A 21,008-nucleotide genomic window follows, 5' to 3' on the forward strand; every position below is an offset into this window, starting at 1 on the left:
GTAACGCAGACCGAACACAGGAGGCCACGCAGGGGACAGCCATTCACATGACAACAAGTCTGGAAGTGTGCGAAGGGCAGCTGGGGGGTGGGGGGAGTGGAAGCCACTGTGGGCAGTGCCAACAGCTGCCCCGCTTCCCATCCCGTTCCCTGTTAAGGTGCCTGGAACAGCAACGGAGAATGGCCCAAGGGCCTGGGACCCTCACACCCACGTGGGAGCCCCCCGCTGGAGCTCCTGGCTTCAACCAAGCTCGGCCCTGTCTGTCACAGCGTTTGGGGAATGAATCAGTGCATACATCTGCCCCTCTCTCTCCCTCTCTGTGGCTCTTTCAAATACACGTTTATTCAAGGAAAAAAAAAAAAATCTAGGACAGGAAGCAGAGGTGTGGTTGCCAGGGGCTGGGAGAGGGCAGCTGGGGGTGGGGCAGGGCTTTCTCTTGGAGGGGAGGGGGTGAGATGTTTTGGAACCATGGACATGGGTTGCACAACGCTTGACCCTAAATGTCGCCGGACGGTCCGCTCTGAAACGGTTAATGGTTAATTTCACACGATGCGAAATCTGCCCCCAGCCCCAGAAAGGTGGTGGCACAGGGTAATGCAGGCTCCTCCCGGCTGCCTTGTGCCCAACGTCCCATTCAGAATCCAGCAGGAACAGGCACCTGTGCCCACCTAGCTCACGTCCCTCGTGTATGCCAGCCTCAGGGGAGGGGCACCCAGGCCAGTCTGGGACATGGGCTGACTCCTGGCCCAGAACCAGCCATGAGGAAGCGGCTGGCAGGGGAGGATCTGAAAAAGATTCTTATGTCTGCGAAGATGGGCTCCTCCCGGGCACCAGCCGTGCCCACAGGCCGTCTGCGCCGTCACCAGCTCACGGCGGTCCTGGGTTCGCCATGACTCCAGCCTGGCACGCTCCCCAAGGACACAGGGTTAGAACCCCTTGCCCCCCGGGGACCCTCACATGGGACGGACACACCATGCTGCCACAACCCAGGAGTGCAAATTGCCAAACGCAGCGGCTGCTTTGAACACACAGTGGGTCCACAGGACCGGCCTGACCCGTTTCCGGCTGACTTGTACCCACTGCTCCCCGCGTGGCAGTTGTCCTGCAGGGAGGGACCCTTGAGTGGGGCTCCAGGAGGGCCAGCTGAGCGTGTCCCCTCTTCCCAACACACACAGACATGCACACAGGTAAACACACATACGAAGACACACACAGATAAAGACGCGCAGAAACAAAGTTACTTTCACGGGGGGTGGGGGGGTTCCCAAATGCCCCCACTTTCTAGACTGTGCATGGTACATGAGGGGGGGTGGGAGCCCTGCAGCGGGACACCCCAGCCAAGGCAGACAGAAGCCCAGAGGCAGCCAGACACTGCGAACCAAGTTTAATCACCGCCCTTGGCGGGCAAAGCCGGAGTGTCCGGGCATGGAGCCGGCTCACCCATCACAGCATCAGCTCGGCTCTGGCCGTGGTCCGGAACCTCAGGTCTGCAGGAGCTTGGGTCCCGGGGTCCTGCGTGAGCGTGGGTGAGTGAACGGGGCACCCCCCCACTGGCCTGGCTGTACGCCACGTGCCCATATTAGGGCCACCAGCGTGGCACATGCCAAGAGTCCATGGTCAAAGCAGCAAGTTCTTGGGCCTGGAAAGCAGCAGTCTCTCCTTCACGGCCACCAGCAGTCCCGCCGGGGGCAGCCGCCCCTGGGCTCGCAGTCGGGACACCATGAAGAGGGCGGCAGCGGCCAAGCCTGCGCCCAGCACCACTGTGGGAAGAAGGAGGCGGGCAAAGACACAGGTGGGTGGTTTGCAATGCCGGAAGCAGCCGCCACCCTCCACTTAGCATGCCCGCTGGTCTGGCCCACTCACCGGCAATGGCCACAAGCCCATAGGCACTTGGGTTTCCAGCCTGGGACCCGACAGGGGCGGCTGTGACATTCCTGAGAGAGGGGATGGTGGCTGGGGTCACAGGGGCGCCCGCAATGCTGTCATTCCGCTCCTGGAGGGTGTTGCCCATCTCTACAAGCAGAGGTCACGGGTTACTGAGGCCCAGAATGATGCGGGTGGCGGGAAGGGCAGGGCCACCGCCCCTCCCGGCCTGGCGGCATCGGTGGAACCACGCACCGCAGCCCAGCTCATCGCTGGCGTTGGGACAGTCCGGGTGGCCATCGCAGCGCCACCTGTGGGGGATACAGGCTTCGCCCACGGGACAGCGGATCTCCCCGGGCGGGCAGGACGCGCGGCTGCAATTGAGCAGGTTCTGATGGTGGCTGCTGCCCTGGCAGGCGCTGATGTTGTCGCAGGAACAGGGGCGGCTGGCAGGTGGAGGACACTGCCCGTTCTGGGCGCACAGCTCGATCCCTGGCGGCACAGAGCGGGTCAGGTACGGGATGCTTCCCCAGGTCCAGTCGCCTGGTCCCCTTTCAGCCTCGCCCCTCTAGCTAAAGGCTCCTTGCATCCTTGGCCAGTTCCACCCTACAGACGCACAGGCCCCGACCACCAGGACCTGTCCCTCCTTGGGCCTCAGCCACTGCCAGCCCCACCCCGGGGGGAGTGCCCTGGTCACTCACGGCATTCCTCCTCGTCGCTGGCATCAGAGCAGTCCTGGTCCCCATCACAGCGCCAGGTGAGGGGCACGCAGTAGCCACTGGTGCGGCACTGGAAGCTGGAGGGCGGGCACGATCCTGGGCTGGAGCCTGGGGCGTGGGGGGGACTGTCCATCAGGAGACCCGCTGGGTCCCACACCTGGCCACGACGATCTGTACTCGGTGTGAGGCCAGGAACCCCACTGGACAGGTGCAACCATCATCCCAGGGCCCACATCACAGAAGTTGATAACTAAAGAAGATGAGGCTGGGGACCAGCACTGCACCGGTTCGAATCCCGGCTGCTCCACTTCGGGTCCCGTTAACAGCCTTGGGAAAGCAGTGGAGGCTGGGCCAAGTCCCTGTACCCATATAAGACACGCCAGAAGAAGCTCCTGGCTTCAGCCTGGCCCGGGTCCTGCTGTTGCAAGCCATCTGTGGAGTGAACCAGTCTCCTTGGAAAACTCTGCTTTTCAAATAAAACTTTAAACAAAAACGACTGCCCCCCCCCCGCCCCCGTACAGATTACATGTGTCTTCCCCGAGGCTGGATGTCCAGCGGAGGTCAGAGCCACGGCCCCACGACCCTGCCCAGCCCAACCCAGGGCCCAGCAACGACAAGATCCAGGCCACGTCCAGAGCAGAGAGCCGAGCCCTCCCGGAGGACACACGGAAGGGTGGCCCGGTCTGCCGCCACAGGCCTGGGACGGGGGCCAGCCAGGAGGCAGGTGTGTGTGTGTGGGGGGGGGGTGTGGGTGCCTGAGGGCCCCAGGAGGAAGCCTTGCAGGCAACAAACCTGGCAAACAGCATTTGTCCTGGCATGGCCTCCTCCTCTTGCCTGTCCCACACCCCCGGGGGGCTGTACCCCCTCTTCCTGGCCTCCACACAGGCTCAGAGCCGGCTTCCTTCCCTGCCCATGGGGGGTGTTGGGAACCTGGGGGAGTGGCTTCCTCCCCCAGCCCTGCCCCGTCCGTCCCCCACCCCTGGGCTGTCCCGTGATGTGGGCAGCGCAGCCACCTGCTGAACCCGGGGTGCAGGGACCCACACACGACTCTTCCTCACTTTCCAAAGTTGTCTATAGCGACCCCCACACCTCCCCGCCGCCCACCATTTCGGCACACACACACACACACACACACACACACGCGTGAATAAAAAGTTTCCCCTGGGAAAGAAAGAGCCTGTCTTTCACAATGGAGGGTCCAAAGCGTTGAGATCACAGGGGCCGGCTGAGAAGGGCAATGCTGGGAGGAGCTGGGGTGAGCGGGTGGGTGAGCCTGAACTTGGGAGTCAGGTACCCAGCTGTTTCCCCACCCACCCCCGACCACCCCGCTCCCCGCCCTGGTCACTTCTGGGGCCACGGGGTTCAAAGGTCCGGCGTCGCGGGGGGTGGGGGGGGTGGGCGAGAGATGGAGGGGGCGGACGAGGCAGTGGGGGCGGCAGGGGACCGTCCCCGCGAAGGCGCAGAGGTCAAGCTGCCCACGCTGGGCTCAAGGGTAGCTTGGAGGTGACACACTGGAGCAGGCCAGGTGTGCATGCATGCGTGCGTGCGTGCATGCGTGCATGCCCGGGTCAGGCAGGAGGTGCTCATGGGGTGGTGGGTGGTGGTGAGGAGGGGGGGGATATTACAGACAGGTGCAGCCGGGGAGCCCGCCACCACCACCACCACGTGCGTGCGGGAGGAGTGTCCGCGATGGAGGGGGGTCCCTTCACTCACCGGGGGTCTGAGCCCAGGACCCCGCCGTCACCGGGGCGGCTTGCAGGGGCAGCCCGAGGCCGAGCAGCAGCAGGGGCGGCAGCAGCAGGGCCAGGCCCCAGCCCGCCGTCCGGCCCTGCGCAGCCCGTGCCATCCGCCCGCCCGCTGCGCGCCCGCCGCGCACTGACCTGCTCTTATACCGGCGCGCGCGCACGCGCACTGACCCGCTCTTAGACCGGCGCGCGCACGCGCACTGACCTGCTCTTAGACCGGCGCGCGCGCACGCGCACTGACCCGCTCTTAGACCGGCGCGCGCACGCGCACTGACCCGCTCTTAGACCGGCGCGCGCGCACGCGCACTGATCCGCTCTTAGACCGGCGCACGCGCACGCGCACTGATCCGCTCTTAGACCGGCGCACGCGCAGGCCGGAGGGGGCGGCCGGCCGTAAGTCTCCGAGTACGCGGGCAGCGCACGTCCAGGGGCCCTCCCCCCACCCCCCCAAAGGGACCAGGTCTGTTCTAGAAACTTGTGGAAACCCAAGCCCGCGAGCCTGTGCGCTTAGGCTGTTTACTTTCCACAAGGCGTAAAGGTTGTCGTTGCCTGGGGATCTATTTTATAAGGCAGCCACTCCCCGCAGCTCCCATGGCCCCTTTGGGATTCTGTGTGTGACCGACCCGCCTCGATTGCTTTATGCTTTTATTTCCCACCAGCTCCGGCAGAACAGGTTTCTGTTCTCAACGTCTGGTGAACAAGGGAATGGATGATCCGTCTCTGGTTCCTGGGTCCTCTGACAGCCCCCCACCCAGGTCCCCCATATTCCACCCCAGGGAGACCAGGGCTGGTCCAGCACCCTGCAGCAGGGGCCCCCCAAGCCAGCACAGTCCCCCACCCAGGTCCCCCATATTGCACCCCAGGGAGATCAGGGCTGGTCCAGCACCCTGCTGCAGGGGCCCCCCAAGCCGGCACAGCCCCCCACCCAGGTCCCCCATATTGCACCCCAGGGAGATCAGGGCTGGTCCAGCACCCTGCTGCAGGGGCCCCCCAAGCCGGCACAGTGCCCCCTGTTCCCCCATATTGCACCCCAGGGAGATCAGGGCTGGTCCAGCACCCTGCTGCAGGGACCCCCCCAAGCCGGCCGGCCCTCTCTGCCTTTCCCTCCATCCACAGTCCCGCCTGCCGCAGCCAGCAGGGCCCCCCAGACAACTGCAGCCTGACTGTGTGTCGGGGGGAGTGTCTGCTGCCTCCCAGGACGGTTACGCTGGCCCAGGATGGGGCAGGGGGCTCTAATTTTGCTTCTGACTTTGCACGCGGGAGCCCTCCACCGCGGTGGCCTGCGTCTCGGGTGGCCCCTCTCCCCCCCTCTGGGGCTGGGGCTGCACACCCTGCCACCTCCCCCTATCTCCTGGCCTTCTCGGGCGGGGAGCCCTGAGCTGGGTGCATGGGTGGCACCTGGCACGCAGGCACAGGGCAAGCTGACGCGGCCCGCTGCCGCTGGGCTCCAGATGGTTCCAGCCTGGCCAGGCGCGTGCTCCCCTGGCCCCACTCCTAGGCGGCTTCCTCTTCTCCGCCTCACCCCCCACCCACCCATGGGCTAGCAGGGTGGCAGGGGTGGCTGGCCACGCCAGGGAGTGCAGTCACCCACGTGAGGGGTGCCTCGGGGCCTGGTTCAGGTCCCTGGTTCAGGTCCGGGCTGCTCCACTTCCCCAACCAGCTCCCAGCTCATGCGTTATTTCTGGGGTTCCGCGTGGATACCCGGATGGAATTGCTGGCTCCCGGGAGTAAGGACACGGTCATTCAACAGGTTAATCCTCCACCTTCAAGTGCCGGCACCCCACATGAGCACTGGTTCAAGTCCAGGCTGCCGCTCTTCTGACCCCGCATTCTGCCTGTGGCCTGGGGATGCGTGGGTGGCAGCTCAGGTCCTTGGGGGCCCCTGCCACCCACGTGGGACACCCGGAAGAAGCTCCAAGCTCCTGGCTTCGGCCTGTCCCAGCCCCGAACGCTGTAGGCGCCTGGGGAGCGAGCCAGCCAATGGGAGATCTCTCTCACCTTTGAGATAATTAAAAAAAACAAACAAAAGGGCACAGCCAGAAGCAACACTGCACGTCCATGTATTTTGTCATAAATTAGGTCACTTTTGCCCAGAAGCAGATCCCCCCCCCCCCCGCTGGGGACGGGGCCAGGCACCTGGGGGTGGTGTCACAGGTACGGCTGGTCCTTGGACAGCTCCCAGGGCTGCCTGGGAGGCGCCGGGGTCACGGCCTTCTTCTCAGAAGCTGTGGCTGGGGAGCTGGGGGAGCGAAAGGGTCTCCATTAGGGCCAGGTGCCAAGGGAGCCAGGACCTGCCCTCTGGGTCCCCCCAGCCTCCCCATGCCAAGGGAGCCAGGACCTGCCCTCCGGGGTCGCCCACCCTCTCCATTCCAAGGGAGCCAGGACCTGCCCTCCGGGGTCCCCCCAGCCTCCCTGTGAGGGTCAGTCCACACTTGCTGGGGCTGGCAAACCCGCTTTCTGCCACGAGGGGACGCTGTGGGAACCCAGCTGTGCTGAGCAAGGCCCCTGCCCACCCCACCCCTGCTGGTCCTCTACTTTGGGCTCCCTGAGGACCAGCAGCACGGTTGGGGGTGTGGTCCCCCACAAGGACACGTAAGACCAAGGCAGCCCTCGGCCTGCTGCCTCTGCGATCCAACACACAATTGCAAAGTACAATCGGGCCCAGCACTGTAGTCTAGTGGTTAAGGTCCTCGCCTTGCATGCACCGGGATCCCATATGGGCACCGGTTCGTGTCCCGGGAGCTCCACTTCCCATCCAGCTCCCTGCCTGTGGCCTGGGAAAGCAGTGGAGGACTGCCCAAAGCCTTGGGACCCTGCACCTGCGTGGGAGACCCGGAAGAGGCTCCTGGCTCCGAGGGGCTTCAGCTCCGGCTGTTACAGCCATAAGGGGAATGAGCCAGTGGATGGATGATTTGTCTTCCTGTCTCTCTTCCTCTCTCCAGAACTCTTTCAAATCCATAGCTAAATTTCCTTTTATTTTTTTAAAGATTTATTTATTTTTATTACAAAGTCAGATATACAGAGAGGAGGAGAGACAGAGAGGAAGATCTTCCATCCACTGGTTCACGCCCTAAGTAGCCGCAACAGCTGGAGCTGAGCCGATCTGAAGCCAGGAGCCAGGAGCTCCTCCAGTTCAGGTCTCCCACACGGGTGGCAGGGTCCCAAGGCTTTGGGCCGTCCTCCACTGCTTTCCCAGGCCACAGGCAGGGAGCTGGATGGGACGTAGAGCAGCCGGGATTAGAACCGGCGGCCATATGGGATCTGGATTTGTTCAAAGTGAGGACTTTAACTGCTAGGCCACCGTGCTGGGCCCATAACTAAATTTCTTAAAGAAGAAAGACAAGAGAGTAATCTTTTACAAATGGAGAAGGGCGGGCCAGTGTGGCTGCCCTGGGGTTCTTGGCGATCGCTGCAGGGTGCGGAGGCGGGGGGCCTCACCTCTCTGGGGTCTTGCCTGGCTGCAGAGCCTTCTGGAAGGACATGACGACGGAGGGGGGTGTGGCTTCGCGGCGGCCGTCTCGCGTGCAGTAGTAATTGTTGGACAGCTTGTGGCTGGGGCCCACGGGCAGTTTGGGAGGCGGCTGGGTGCTGGGGAAAAAAAAAAGGGCAGGAGCTGTGACAGAGACCAACAACGGAGCCCAGCTTCCCCTCGTCCCGCCGCTTCAGGTCTGTCGCCTTGGGTGCCAGGCTGTGAGCGCTGCCCGGAGGGTGGGGGGCTGGGGAGGGACCGGGCGGCAGGCTCAGGTCCCAAGGTGCCCAGGCTGCTGCCCGGAGGGTGGAGGGCTGGGGAGGGACCGGGCAGCAGGCTCAGGTCCCAAGGTGCCCAGGCCGCCGTCTGCCTCCACCTGCTCCAAGGCAGGGGACGGGAGGGCAGGAAGTGGTCGTGGCCCAGGCAATGCACCAGCCCTGCCATGGGGGCTTCTGGTGGTGGTGGTGGGGGGGTGCCATATTAGCGCGCCCATCCCAAGGCCTGCCTCCGGAAGAGGAACCTCTGAGCTTCCTGAAGTCTTGGGAATTCTTCTGAGAACTCTGCCAGGATCAAAGTTTCATTTCACAAAGAACAGCTTGCCCTTGGAGCCCGCCCAGGGCTGCCTACTTCCTGCTGAGCGCTTAAGGCGACCTCCAGACCCTGCAGCCAGTGGTGGCTGAAGGGGACCCACCCCTGGGTTGAACTGACCCACAAATCCGAGGCCTTAAAAGTGTTCAAAGCCACAACGCTGCCCAGAGGGAGAGAGCCGAGGTGGCAGGCACTGGGCCTGGCAGGTAAACCCCCATGTGGAACACGGGCAACCCTATATCCGAGTGCCGGGGTTCAAGTCCCAGCTTCGCCCGCTCCCAGTCCCAGTTTCCGGCTAAATGTGCATGGAGGTGGCTGGGGACGGGCCAAGTTCTCGGACCACTTCACTCATGTGGGAGACTCGGAAGAAGCTCCTGGCTTCGGATTAGTGCAGCAGCGGCCGTTGGGGTCACTTGGGGAGTGAAGCAGTGGATGGAAGATTTTTTCCAGCTCTCTGTATGTATCTGACTTTCCCATTAAAAAAAAAAAATTCTTAAAATAAAACAACCGCTAGAAGGCGCTACTACCCCGCCAAGAAAAACCAAAAAACTTCTAAGCCATTTAGCAAGTAACTGGGCGGGACACCTGTGTTTAGTTAGGACTTGCAGGCATCCACACAGGCTTGCCTATGTTATTCTTTTTTTAAAGATTTATTTATTTATTTTTATTACAAAGTCAGATATACAGAGAGGAGGAGAGACAGAGAGGAAGAGCCAGTGCTATGCCGATCCGAAGCCAGGAGCCAGGAACTTCTTCCGGGTCTCCCACATGCAGGTGCAGGGTCCCCAAGGCTTTGGGCCGTCCTCCACTGCTTTCCCAGCCACAGGCAGGGAGCTGGATGGGAAGTGGAACTGCCGGGACACGAACCGGCGCCCATATGGGATCCTGGTGCGTTCAAGACAAGAGAACCTGTGTCTCCAAAGCCGAGGCCCCTAGCTGTCTCTTCCCACCTCTTAGGGAACTTTAGGCAAACCATTGCGCCTTCTCTGGGCCACACTCAACAACAGGGTTATCCCGAACCCTGCAACATGTAACCAGGGGTCCCCTAGACAGAATGCACTCCCCACCTCTACCCAGCCTGGCTGTGTCCGCAACAGCCTGTCCCAGAAAGAGGCCAGCAAAGGTCAACGTGTCCCCAGGCCAGGGGGCTACTCCTCCACCATGGCCAGCGGGGTCGAAAGGGACACTGTCTCACCGTTTGGCGATCTCCTGGTAGCGCAGCTGCAGCTTCGCCTGCAGGTCTTGCTGTGGGAGGAGGTGGGGGAAGATTAGAGAAAGAGGGGGAGCAGGTGAGGCTGCAGGGCACCCCGGGACGGGAAAAGGCAAACGGGACACGGATGACTCAGTGGGAGATCGTGTGGAGCGATGGGGATGGGGGCTCCGCAGAGAAAAGCTGGGGTCCGGGGGCCACAGGGTGGGGGGGCCCAGGGTCACAGACTGGAGGGCTCTGGGGTGTCCCGGGGCCACAGGCTGGAGGCTCCAGGAGGTGTCAGGGCCACAGGCTAGAGGACCTATGGGGGGGGGGGGTCTGGAGCCACAGGCTGGAGGGCTGGGGGGTGTCGGGTGCCACAGCTGGAGGGCCCTGGGAAATGGGGGGTCCGGGACCACAGGCTGGAGGGCCCAGGGTATCAGGGGTGTCTGGGGGTCACAGACTGGAGGGTCTGGGGGTCCCCAGGTTGGAGGCCCGGAGTGTCTGGGGGCCACAGTCTGGGGGGCCGAGGGGGATCCGGGCATCACAGGCTGGGGGCGGGGTTGGGGAGAGGTGTCTGGGGGTCTCAGTCTAGGGGGCCGGGGTGTCAGGGGTGTCCAAGGCCCCAGGTTGGAGGGCCCGGAGGGTCCGGGGGTCACAGGCTGGGGGGCCCGGGGTGTCAAGGGTGTTCGAGGGTGACAGGCTGGGGGGCCCAGGGTGTCAGGGGGTCAAAGGCTGGGGGGCCGAGGGGGATCCGGGCGTCACAGGCTGGGGGGCTCGGGGTGTCAGGGGTGTCTGGGGCCCCAGGTTGGAGGGCCCGGGGGGTCACAGGCTGGGGGTCGCGGAGGGATGTCGGGGGTCTCAGTCTAGGGGGCCGGGGTGTCAGGGGTGTCCGGGGTCCCAGGTTGGAGGGTCTGGGGGTCACAGGCTGGGTGCGGGGTCGGGGAGGGGTGTCGGGGGTCTCAGTCTAGGGGGCCGGGGTATCAGGGGTGTCCGGGGTCCCAGGTTGGAGGGTCTGGGGGTCCGGGGTCACAGGCTGGGGGGGTCGGGGAGGGGTGTCGGGGGTCTCAGTCTAGGGGGCCGGGATGTCTAGGGTGTCCGGGGTCCCAGGTTGGAGGGCCCGGGGGGTCCGGGGTGTCCGGGGGTCACAGGCTGGGGGTCGCGGAGGGATGTCGGGGGTCACAGGCTGGGGGTGTCGGGGAGGAGTGTCCGGGGGTCTCAGTCTAGGGGGCCGGGATGTCTAGGGTGTCCGGGGTCCCAGGTTGGAGGGCCTGGGGGGTCCGGGGTGTCCGGGGTCACAGGCTGGGGGGCCGGGAGGGACTCAGGCCTGAGAGGGCAGCAGGCGCACCGCGGACTTTCAGGGGTCACAGGCCGCCAAGCACCCGGGTTCCGTGCGGAGCGGGAGCGGGCCCCGACACGCCCGGAGCCCACGGCCCCCTGGCCCGTCCACCCACCCCCGGGGAGACCCCTGTCCGCCCCGCGCACCCCGGACGCCCAGTTCCGCAGCCGCTGGATGAAACGAGTGGCGGACGCCATCTTGTGTGCGCGCTGAAGGGCGCCGGTGACGTCGGCCGCGCGCGGTCTCGCGAGAGCGTACGTGGGCGGGACTAGCGCGCCCTATAAAAGCCTGGGCCGCAACACGTGACTCCTCTCGGCCAGGCCGCGCGTCCGAGCCGCCATCATGGACACGAGTCGTGTGCAGCCCATCAAGCTCGCCAGGGTGAGGCCGCGGCCCGGGTGTGAGTCGAGAGGACCGGAGGAAGAGGGTGGACGGGGGGGAGGCTCAGGCTGACCCCCGGCTTGTTTATCTACAGGTCACCAAGGTGCTGGGCAGGACCGGTTCCCAGGGACAGTGCACGCAGGTGAGCCGGGATGGTGGGGTTCCCGGAGGGTCCCCGGGATCAGGGGCGGGGGTCTGTGCTCCACTGGTGGGTCAGGGGAGGCTGGCTGCTCGGCCCTGGACGCCGAGGGCCCCGAGGGTCCCCGGGATCGGAACCGGGATCAGGGGCGGGGGTCTGTGCTCTGCTGGTGGGTCAGGGGAGGCTGGCTGCTCGGCCCTGACACCGAGCACCCGGAGGGTCCCCGGGATGGGATCAGGGGCGGGGGTCTGTGCTCCGCTGGTGGGCTAGGGCATGCTGGCTGCTCGGCCCTGACACCGAGGGTCCCCGGGATCGGAGCCGGGATCAGGGGCGGGGGTCTGTGCTCTGCTGGTGGGCTAGGGCATGCTGGCTGCGCGGCCCTGGACGCCGAGGGTCCCCAGGATCAGGGGCGGGGGTCTGTGCTCTGCTGGTGGGTCAGGGGAGGCTGGCTGCTCGGCCCTGACACCGAGCTCCCCGAGGGTCCCCGGGATCGGAGCCGGGATCAGGGGCGGGGGTCTGTGCTCTGCTGGTGGGCTAGGGCAGGCTGGCTGCTCGGCCCTGGACGCCGAGGGTCCCCGGGATGGGATCAGGGCGGGGGTCTGTGCTCTGCTGGTGGGCTAGGGCAGGCTGGCTGCTCGGCCCAGGATGCCTAGGCAACCTGTGAGACGTGGGAGGATCTCCCATGGGAGCCCCTCGTGGAAGCATCTACACCCCCCCAACGGCCCGGGACCCCATCAGATCCTCTCTGAACCCCAGTCGGCTTCCTTCCCTTCCGGTCTGACAGGTACGCGTGGAATTCATGGATGACACCAGCCGCTCCATCATCCGCAACGTGAAAGGCCCCGTGCGGGAAGGCGACGTGCTCACCCTGCTGGAGTCGGAGCGGGAGGCTCGGAGGCTGCGCTGAGCCGATGCCCGTGGTCTGGTGGGTGTCCCGGGGAGGCACTGGGGTGGTGGAGCGTGGAGGGGGGGCATTGGCTGAGCCTACTGGGGCGGGAGAGGGGTGGTCCCATTGCCAGGGGGCTCGCTCACGCGTGGTTCTCCCCTACAGGGTCCTCCTGGACGCCCCCCCGGAATGGCCTGCGATTGTTAAATAAAAGTGTTTGTATTGTACGTGGGGTTCAGTTCAACCTTTGTGGGGTGGGTCAGGGTTTTACTAGGCTCTGGTGGGAAGTCACCAGTTCCCTGCCTCCTTCCACTGCCCCCTCCGTCCCCCCAAAAAAGTTTAAGTCACAAGCCCGTTTCCTATAAACATTTTATTAGGAAAGAATGGGGCACGGATGGAGCAGGTTCTTGGTGGGGCCAGAGCGCACTTCGGACGGCCGTGCTCACTGTGGCTGAGGCTCCCCTCCACCGTTGCTGCTTTCCGCTTCAGCGGGGCTGGCTGTGGGGGAGTCTGGGGGTGACTGGCTCTAGAGAGAAGGAAAGGGGGGATCCAGCATGTTTGCAGGGGAGCCGGCCTGCCTGTTTGTCCCCCCATTTTGGCCCATTCCCCCATCTATAAGGTCCAGTGGTCTTGATTGTCGTGGTCCATTGTGGGATTTCAAACATGGCTGCCCTGGGAGAGTGGCCACGGCAGCGTAGGACACACTTGGCCTCGCCCAGCCTGGTGTGCAGCTGGATTCTTATTAATTCTTGATAATTTTGCACGCCTTGCACTCACCTGGGGACTGGGCTGGCCCGTGCTCAGGTGCGCGTGGAGCAGGGCAGCCACCTCGTCCTGCTCGGCCTCCAGGGCAATGGCCAGGGCGCTGGTACCCTCCTGGGGCAAAGGGCAAGGTGGTCAGGTGTGTGCGAGGCAGCACCACCGTGTCCCCTGACCTGCCCTAGCGGCGACGGCTCACATTGTCCAGGATGGCAGGGTCACATCCCGGCTGGGCCAGCAGCAGCCGAACGGTGTCCAGGCGTCCGTACTCACTGGCACACATGAGCGCGGTGGCCCCGTCGGCGTCTTGTGCGTTCACGTCGGCCCCGCAAGCCAGCAGGGCCGCCACCATGTCCTGGCGGCCGTGGCTGATGGCCAGCATGAGGGGCGTCTGCCCTGTCTGGGGTAGGGCGGGGGAGGCATTGGAGCTCCTTGAAGGGAGAGCTCGGGATGGGGGACTAGGGTTGTGGGGGGCAGACATCGCATACCTGGCCGGCCTTAGCGTTGACATCGCCCGTGCGGAAGAGCTTCTCCACCACGGCCGAGTCCTCCGCCTGCCCCACCGACGTGAGCGTGGCCAGCATGAGGGCCGAGTATCCGGCGCGATTCTGCTTGTCCACTTCGCAGACCCCTGTGGGAGAGCGACTGGTCCCCTTCAGGCACAAGGCTGGCAAGCCTGTCAAGTTCCAAGTTGACCCACCTGCCCAGGATTTTCAGTCTGGGCACACAGGAGGTGCTCAGGGCAGGGTCAGCCACAACTGACTCACTTCTGGCCGCCTGCCCCCTGAACTGGGCGACCACTCCCCATTGGCACACAGTCAGGGGGGTACCTGTGCCAACTGTGACTCTGCCTTACAAATGAGCCAGTCCTACTGTCGCATCCCCATGGCCATCCTTCCTGACCTCCAGCACCTGCAAACACGGCCGCCCTTGGACATGACTGCAAACAGGATCAGCTTAATATGAACCTGTTACGGTAAGGACCTGATCCAACAGGATAATATGAATCCAGGATGTAAGCTTCAGACAAGGCCAGGGAGGGGCCGGTGTGGTGGAGCAGCAGGCTGTGCGTGACCCCAGCATCCCGTGTGACTGCTGCTTCAAATCCCAGCTACTCCACAAGCTTTGCTGACAACAGGGAACACCCCCCTGGCTTTTCTCTGCAGGTGAGCCCAAAGGGGGCCCATCCAACTTCTGCCAGCTCCTCTGAGACAGTTCCCAGAGAGCGTGGCTCTAGTCCGAAGGCAAGCTCCTGGGAAGCGAGGTTACTGGGCAGCATGCTGTCACTTGCCTGAACTGAGACGGGTCTAGACCAGGAAACGGCAGGAAAATGAAATTGGGCAAATTCGAGACCTGTCTCGCCAGGTGGCCCTGGACCAGCCCTGTTCTCTGTACCGTAGTGGCTGAGAACAGCCCTGGCTAGCTGTGCATCTTAGTGCCCGCTGCCCCCTTTGTCACCTGCCTCGGGTAGCCTGTGAGTGTCACACACACAGAGCAAACACAGCCACCCCCCATTCCGGGAGGAGTGAGCCGAGAAGGTGCTGCTCTGGGCCAGGTAGGAAGGGGGCAAGAAGCTGGGAGGTGGGGACACAGCTGTCCTTGTACACACACCGTGCACGGGGAATGTGGGGGACTCTGGGGGGACGAGCCAGGCTCGCCGGACAGCCTGCAGGCAGGGACAGGGGGAACAGGAGTTGGGCTCTGCTCAGCTCAGCGCTTCAGGCTCCCGCTTGAGTCCGGGGTCCGTGCCCTGCCTCGTGGGCAGTCCAAACTCAATTTTTGAGTTCCAGCCTCTACTTTTAAACCTGGTCCCAGCTGCTGCAAGGTTTTAGGGAACGAACCAGCTGATGGAAAGTCTTAACTCGCGAAATACTTATCTGAAGGGCAGAATTGGAACGAGAGAGGTCGATTGTCCATCTTCTGGTTCATCCCCCAAATGCCTCCAACAGCCAGATGTGGACCAGGTTGAAGCCAGAAACTCCTGGGTCGGCCACATGTGGCAGGGGCCCCAGCCCTCAGCCCATCACGGCTCTCTTGACAGCAGCGAGCAGCTGTGGAGCCCGACGTGGTAGCCTAGCAGTCCTGGCCTTGAATGCCCCAAATCCCATTTGGGTGCCAGGTCTAATTCCAGCAGCCCCGCTTCCCATCCAGCTCCCTGCTTGTGGCCTGGGAAAGCAGTGGAGGACGGCCCAAAGCCTTGAGACCCGGGAGAGGCTCCAGGCTCCTGGCTTCGGATCGGCACAGCACCGGCTATTGCGCTCACTGGGGGAGTGAATCATTGGATGGAAGATCTTCCTCTCTATCTGACTTTGCAATAAAAATAAATACAGCTTTAAGAAAAGAAAGTGGAGCAGTCAGGACTTAAGTGGGCACTCGTATGGCTTTCAAGTATGCAAGCTGCATCTTGACCTGCACCGTAATGCCAGCCCAGCAGCCGGTGCCCACCTCACCCCAGCGGTAGCCCCGGTCCCCTCCCGGGGACTGGCACTCAGCTATCACCGTCTGCCAGGACCTGAGCAGAACAGGGTGGGGGAGGCCCATTTCAGACTAAGGCAGATGGGATTCAGTAATGCTTCTAAACAAGATTACACCAGAGCCCAGGGTAGCCACTGCTTGTGAATCGGGAGCAGGGGCAGAGCTGGGCCGGGCTGGGCCTGCCAAATGAGACCCGTGCATTCTCTGCTGGCCATTTTCAGCACCGGGTCCGCCTCACCCCGTTCCCGGGTGGCCGGCGCACGCGTCCACCCTCCCTCCCTCCCTCAGGGCTCTGACCCGTATCCAGCAGCAGGTTGGAGATGGCCAGGTTCCCATGCGACACGCTATAGTGCAGCGCCGTGTTCCCGTTGCCGTCCGCCAGATTGACCACGTGAGCCAGCAGCTGGACTCCCAGGCTCTCCACTCCACGCAGCACCGCGGCCACGGGCTCGGCCTGGGAGCGCCGCTGGCTGGACACTCGGAACCACTCCTGGGCCACCAGGCGCGCCGCGCCCTGCGGGGACAGGGAATACACGCGCAAAGTGGGCGGGGGTCGAGGTCATTGGAGGCCGTCCCAGTTGGGGTAGTCCCAGCATAGAATCCGAGGGGAACCAGTCCCGGATTGGGGCTGCGTGCGGCCAGCCAGCCAGAGAGCGATCCCAGTAACAGTCTGGGATTGGGGAGGCTCCTGGTGGGAGGGGTGCAAGTTAAAAACAGCTTCCCGCCCCTCCCCAGCCCCCAAACACATACACATGGCTATAGAAAAGCCCCCAGCGTGCCTCCCCGGGGAAGGCACTCACTCCATCCCGGGCGACCCCTCGAGGCCGGCTCAGCTGTCTCTGTAGCGCCAGGCAGGCCTCCCTCAAGCGGGGACTCAGCTCGCACCTGCTGAGGAGGGAGGAGAAGCGGGACGTGGGGAGACTCAGCCATTGCGCCCCGTCCGGAGCAGCGGTCCCCCAGGCCTCCCCGGGGCCCCCAGCTCACCTCCCTTGCGCCCCTGACTGAGCGTCTGTCTCCGGCTCGGGCTCAGACTCAGACTCTAAATCCTGGGAGTCCTCGCCGCTGGGAGCAACCGGGGGTCCGGGGTCGGTCCCGCCAGCCTCGTCATCCCCGGAGCTGGATCCCGAGGCAGAGGAGCTGCCCCTGGGGGGCTCGGCGGCCGTCTCCTCGGTGTCCTCGCTGTCACTGTCGTCGCTGGAGGAGCTGTCCTCATACCTGGGGTGGGAGACGTGAGCCTCTGTGAGGCGGGAAGCGACTTGTGCCCATTTCAGAGATGGGAAACCCGAGGACTGCCCAGCCCATAAGGCCATCACCCCATCCGGGTGCCCGAGGGCGAGACTGCTCACTCTCCATTGAGGACCCCGACAAACTGCAGGCTCTTAGGCCCCGAGCTGGGCTGGGCGCCAGGAGTCCCGTCTCGCTTCTTCATGATGGACTTCAGGATGCCTGATGGAGAACAGGCCAGGGTGCTGAGTTCGAGTCCCGCAGCCGCTTGATTGGGGTTGAGCGAGGAGGGGGTTTAAAACTCACCCGCGGGCGCTGCGGCCCTGTCTCCACTCGGGGATCCAGGTGGGTTGTTCTGGATCCCCAGGGAGGGGGATTCGGTCTGCGTGGCCTTCTCGCCACAGCTGCACAAGGTCTGCGTGGCGGCCTCCTCCGTGGCCTCGCGGGTTTCCTCCAGTTGCCGCAGCCGGCGCCGCAGGAGCTCGCTCACCCCGCGCTGGTGCTCCAGGCTGGCGTGCAGCATCTCCAGCTCGCGCTCCGCAGCCTCGGGTAGCCCCAGCAACTCGTCAGTCACCCATGCCTCCGCCTCCACGGTCTCGGGGGCCGCCTCCACGCTGGCCTCCAGGGTCTCCTGTACAGTCTGGGCACCCGCCTCTTGGGTCTCGGGCACGGCCTCGATGCCCGCTTCCCGAGTCTGGGGCTCCCCGTCGGGGCCTTGGAGAGCCCCTTCGCTGCGTCCTGCTGCCAGCCCATCAGGGCAATCAGCACGAGGGCTGGCTCTGGCGCGGACACCCCGATCAGAGGTGGCCAGACGCTCGGTGAGCCGTCGGAGCTGGGCGAGCTTGTCTGGGCGCACTTCAGCCTCCACGTCGGGCTCTGGCTGCCCGCGCGCAGCCAGCAGTCGCGCCTTCTCGGCTCGCAGCACGCGCACCTGCTCCTGCAGCTCGGGCAGGGAGCGCACCTGGTCCTCCAGCTCGCGCAGGCGTCGCAGAGCCGCGGCCATCTGTTCGCGCACCAGCTGCAGTTGCGCGGGGCCCGGCGAGGCGAGGGCGGTGTTGAGGGCGGGACTGGTGAGGCCAGACCCGCGTGGGCTCGGCGGGGCGGCGCGGGAAGGGCTGGACCCACGATCCTGCACCTGCGCCAGCTCCAGCCGCCGACTCGTCTCCAAGAGTGTATGCTCCACGCGCGGATTGCGCACGGCCGCTCTCGGCGACAGCTGTGGCCTCTGGAGCCCCGAGGCCGAACGAGGGGAGAGCGCGCCCGGAGCTCCGCCGTCGTCACTGGCCAGGGACTCGCTGGATGTCCAGGCTCCTGGACTGCGCACGCCAGCGAGATCGGACCGGGGCACACGAGGGCGGCGTGGAGGAGGCGGAGGTCCCGGGGCGCGCCGGGCTGCGGGGCCCCGCTCCAGTTCCTCCACGTACTTGAGGAAATCCAGATCCAGGTGGAAACCGTAGGGCGTCTCCACAGAATAGGGTGAGCTTGGGCTGCGGGCGCCCCCTGGGCACAAGCGGGGACCACCCAGGTCTGCGGGTATGGAGAGGGGGGACGTTGAGAGGGGTGGGTATCAAAGTGTGAAGAACCACCCCCACCCCCAACTCTCAGCACACCTGCACCCAAACACTGCTCTGTCCCTTGGTCCAGAAGGCAGAGATACGATTTTTACAGATGGTGCTTACGGCTGATAATAATAATAAGCCGATGGGATACTGCAGGGGGCCCATGACGTTGGCTGCGGAGGTCATGGGGAAGGGTGGGGTCAGGAAGCTTCCAGAAGGAAGGATCCTGAGTGGAAGGGAACAAGGGGCCAGTGTGTCCCCAGCCAGCGGAGGGAAGGAGGGAAGGAGGGAAGGAGGAGGTGGGAATTGGCTGCACGTGTGGACAGAACCCCGGAGTCATGCATGACCTTGGCCCCCAAAGGCCTTTTGGGAAAGTCTGTCTGACCACTGAAACCAAGGAAGGCATCGCAGGGCTGGGTCCACGCATCACACAGCGTGGATCTGGGTCCACAGTGGGGTCACCACGCGCACACTCACCAGGTAGGTTCTGATTCAGGGCAAACTTGGCCATGATTCCTAGAGTCGTTGTCCCGGACACCCTGGAAGAGGGCCCCCGAGGGGTGTCGTGTGAGGGTGTGGCCTGGCCCACCTCTCTTTGGGATGCACAAGGGTGCCTCCCACTGGCTGCCCCCGCCACACACACACACCTGCACCTTCTTTCATCCCTTTAAGAGACCTCCAAGGTTTGCATTGAATGTAGGGGGCACCCCCCCCAGGTGTCAGCCATCACCTGGGTGTTGGGTCTGTCCCCGGGGAGAGTCTGAAAGCGCGATTCAGGTGTGGAGGGGGGGGGGTCCCTGGTGGTACAGTCTGCATTGCACGCCAGCATTTCCTAAACTGCACTTAGCGTGAGGTGGAACAGAGGAAAACCCCCCTGGATCTTTGCCACCGCAAAGAATTCCAGGCAACTGCTTTAGCCCAGCCCAACCCTGGGCATTGGAGCCATTTGGGGAGTGAGTCAGTGGATGCAATATCTCTCTCTCCCACATATATATTTTTTTAAAGATTGATTAATTTTTACTAGAAAGGCAGATTTACAGATAGGAGGAACAGAAGGAATGACCCTATATGGGTTTGTCCCGACTGCTCCACTTCCCATCCAGCTCCCTGCTTGTGGCCTGGGAAAGCAGTGGAGGACGGCCCAAGGCCTTGGGACCCTGCACCCGCATGGGAGACCTGGAGGAAGCTCCTGGCTCCTGGTTTCGGACTGGTGCAGCACCAGCCGTTGCGCTCACTTGGGGAGTGAATCATCGGATGGAAGATCTTCCTCTCTGTCTCTCCTCCTCTCTGTAGATCTGCCTTTCCAATAAAAATAAATAAACCTAAAAAAAAAAAAAAAAAGAAGGAGGACCTCCAGGCCAGATGGGGCCTTGACATCTGCCAGACCCCGTCTATCCCTGCTCTCTGGCCCACTCCCTGTGCCAGCCACATGGCTACCCTACAGCTACCCCCTTCCGATGCCCACCCGTGTGCCAGACCTTCTCTGTCATTAAGTGCCCGTCGGCCTCACCAGCTCACCCTACACTGCCTGCCTGTGTCCAGCCTGGGTCCCTGACGTCTGGTCTCCCCCCTTCCCCCCAATCCAGCTGTTCGTTCCAGTTCCAGTCCCAGACAGGTGCTTCCTGTCCTCTCACACTGGCCTCGAGTTGCTAAACCAGCAGGGCAGAGAACTTTTGACATGTTTTCAGGAAATTGCTGGGAAATTCAGGAATGGAAAAAACCCCCCACCCAGGGTTGAGCTTTAGGGGGGCCTGGACCCCGCCAAACATTCAGCTGACGTATGACTCACAGGGGTGGGCCCCCTGCTTCTCCCTCTAGTGACCTGGCCACACCCCAAGCCAAGGTCCCAGACTGTCAGACCACAGCTGGGGGCTGTCCCTAAAACCAAAGGAGTGGATACTCCAAGGAGGGATAACCATCTCTCAGACCTGCTGCCTGCTGCTGGAGGTCAGCCTCTTAGCACGGCTGTGATATGGGTGTTTGAAATTCTTTCAGAAGTCTCTGAGGTCGGCCTTCCTATCATCGCGACAGAGAGACTGGGATGGGCGGTGGTGCTGGTGGTGCTGATGGTGGTGCTGGTAGTGGTAATGATGGTGATGGTGGCGGTGATGGTGCTGACGGTGGTGGTGGCGGTGATGGTGGTGGTGGTGGTGGTGGTGGTGGCAGTGATTGTGGTGGTGCTGGTGGTGCTGGTGGCGGTGGTGCTGATGGTGCTGGTGTGTGTGTGTGTGTGTGTGTAGAGTTTGGCCCTGCCACCTGCACCTGCTGGGTTCCGACTGACGGGGTTGGCTCTGAGCAGAGGCAGGCAGGTGCACACCAGGACGGCTCCCGGCCAGGCCATCTCTCTCAAGTGGAGGCATGGAGCTGTCCTGAGTTGCACACCACTCCCGGCCTGCCTGCCTGCCCACCTGCCCGCCTGCCCGCCTGCCCGCCTGCCCGCCTGCCCGCCTGCCTGCCTGCCTGCTGGGGCTGTCACAGCTAGACCCGGATCCTCTGCCAGAGACCCCCTCATTAGGCCGTCAGCCGCACGCCCTCACTCCCGCCCCCCAGGGCTATTTCGGGATGCAGAAAACTTGAAGGGTGGAGGTGGGGGTGGGGTGGAAGCGGCTAATCCTAAGGTCAGGAGCTGGGGGTGGGGGAGTCAGGGGCACCTGGGTGCAAGCACGTTGTGTG

The 21,008-nt window shown here is 63.7% G+C and overlaps 4 protein-coding genes across 5 annotated transcripts; 1 reads left to right on the plus strand and 3 right to left on the minus strand.

Moving 5' to 3' along the window:
- Positions 1-1,251: 1,251 nt before the first annotated feature.
- Positions 1,252-4,428, minus strand: CD320 (CD320 molecule). Its single transcript, XM_040990157.1, has 5 exons — positions 4,296-4,428; positions 2,565-2,690; positions 2,119-2,355; positions 1,864-2,013; positions 1,252-1,760 (listed from the first exon to the last, which is right to left on the minus strand). The coding sequence occupies exons 1-5, from the start codon at positions 4,426-4,428 to the stop codon at positions 1,618-1,620; spliced, it is 789 nt and encodes a 262-aa protein (XP_040846091.1). The 3' UTR covers positions 1,252-1,617.
- A 1,936-nt stretch (positions 4,429-6,364) lies between these two features.
- On the minus strand, positions 6,365-11,138 carry NDUFA7 (NADH:ubiquinone oxidoreductase subunit A7). The gene is made up of 4 exons (XM_040990273.1): positions 11,059-11,138; positions 9,580-9,629; positions 7,766-7,915; positions 6,365-6,566 (listed from the first exon to the last, which is right to left on the minus strand). The coding sequence occupies exons 1-4, from the start codon at positions 11,107-11,109 to the stop codon at positions 6,476-6,478; spliced, it is 342 nt and encodes a 113-aa protein (XP_040846207.1). The 5' UTR covers positions 11,110-11,138; the 3' UTR covers positions 6,365-6,475.
- Positions 11,139-11,206: 68 nt separating this feature from the next.
- On the plus strand, positions 11,207-12,545 carry RPS28 (ribosomal protein S28). Of its 2 annotated transcripts, none has more exons than XM_040990275.1 (4): positions 11,207-11,293; positions 11,388-11,435; positions 12,217-12,357; positions 12,484-12,545. In XM_040990275.1, the coding sequence occupies exons 1-3, from the start codon at positions 11,255-11,257 to the stop codon at positions 12,337-12,339; spliced, it is 210 nt and encodes a 69-aa protein (XP_040846209.1). In that variant the 5' UTR covers positions 11,207-11,254; the 3' UTR covers positions 12,340-12,357; positions 12,484-12,545. The 2 variants fall into 2 exon arrangements, with proteins under 2 accessions (XP_040846209.1, XP_040846208.1); XM_040990274.1 differs by having other exon boundaries at positions 12,217-12,352.
- Positions 12,546-12,760: 215 nt separating this feature from the next.
- Positions 12,761-18,846, minus strand: KANK3 (KN motif and ankyrin repeat domains 3). Its single transcript, XM_040990158.1, has 10 exons — positions 18,813-18,846; positions 17,083-18,303; positions 16,899-16,998; positions 16,537-16,767; positions 16,353-16,437; positions 15,850-16,066; positions 13,566-13,708; positions 13,277-13,477; positions 13,096-13,194; positions 12,761-12,844 (listed from the first exon to the last, which is right to left on the minus strand). The coding sequence occupies exons 1-10, from the start codon at positions 18,844-18,846 to the stop codon at positions 12,761-12,763; spliced, it is 2,415 nt and encodes an 804-aa protein (XP_040846092.1).
- Positions 18,847-21,008: the final 2,162 nt, after the last annotated feature.

The sequence above is a fragment of the Ochotona curzoniae genome, unplaced genomic scaffold (assembly GCF_017591425.1).
Source record: "Ochotona curzoniae isolate NIBS_2020 unplaced genomic scaffold, NIBS_Ocur_1.0 contig_605, whole genome shotgun sequence".
NCBI classification, from domain to species: domain Eukaryota; kingdom Metazoa; phylum Chordata; class Mammalia; order Lagomorpha; family Ochotonidae; genus Ochotona; species Ochotona curzoniae.

Excerpts from the sequence above, each read along its gene's own strand:
- RPS28 (XM_040990275.1), top strand. The coding sequence starts at position 11,255 with ATGGACACGAGTCGTGTGCAGCCCATCAAGCTCGCCAGG. Across the intron at positions 11,294-11,387 it reads AGCCCATCAAGCTCGCCAGG|GTCACCAAGGTGCTGGGCAG; the intron begins GTGAGGCCGCGG and ends GTTTATCTACAG. Across the intron at positions 11,436-12,216 it reads CCCAGGGACAGTGCACGCAG|GTACGCGTGGAATTCATGGA; the intron begins GTGAGCCGGGAT and ends CCGGTCTGACAG.
- NDUFA7 (XM_040990273.1), bottom strand. The coding sequence starts at position 11,109 with ATGGCGTCCGCCACTCGTTTCATCCAGCGGCTGCGGAACTGGGCGTCC. Across the intron at positions 9,630-11,058 it reads TGCGGAACTGGGCGTCCGGG|CAAGACCTGCAGGCGAAGCT; the intron begins GTGCGCGGGGCG and ends CTCCTCCCACAG. Across the intron at positions 6,567-7,765 it reads CCAGGCAAGACCCCAGAGAG|CTCCCCAGCCACAGCTTCTG; the intron begins GTGAGGCCCCCC and ends TCGCTCCCCCAG.
- KANK3 (XM_040990158.1), bottom strand. The coding sequence starts at position 18,846 with ATGGCCAAGTTTGCCCTGAATCAGAACCTACCTG. Across the intron at positions 16,768-16,898 it reads GTCGGGGTCCTCAATGGAGA|GTATGAGGACAGCTCCTCCA; the intron begins GTGAGCAGTCTC and ends CTCCCACCCCAG. Across the intron at positions 13,709-15,849 it reads CAACCTGCTGCTGGATACGG|GGGTCTGCGAAGTGGACAAG; the intron begins GTCAGAGCCCTG and ends GCTCTCCCACAG.
- CD320 (XM_040990157.1), bottom strand. The coding sequence starts at position 4,428 with ATGGCACGGGCTGCGCAGGGCCGGACGGCGGGCTGGGGCCTGGCCCTG. Across the intron at positions 2,014-2,118 it reads CAGCGATGAGCTGGGCTGCG|AGATGGGCAACACCCTCCAG; the intron begins GTGCGTGGTTCC and ends CTCTGCTTGTAG. Across the intron at positions 1,761-1,863 it reads TGGGCTTGTGGCCATTGCCG|TGGTGCTGGGCGCAGGCTTG; the intron begins GTGAGTGGGCCA and ends TTCTTCCCACAG.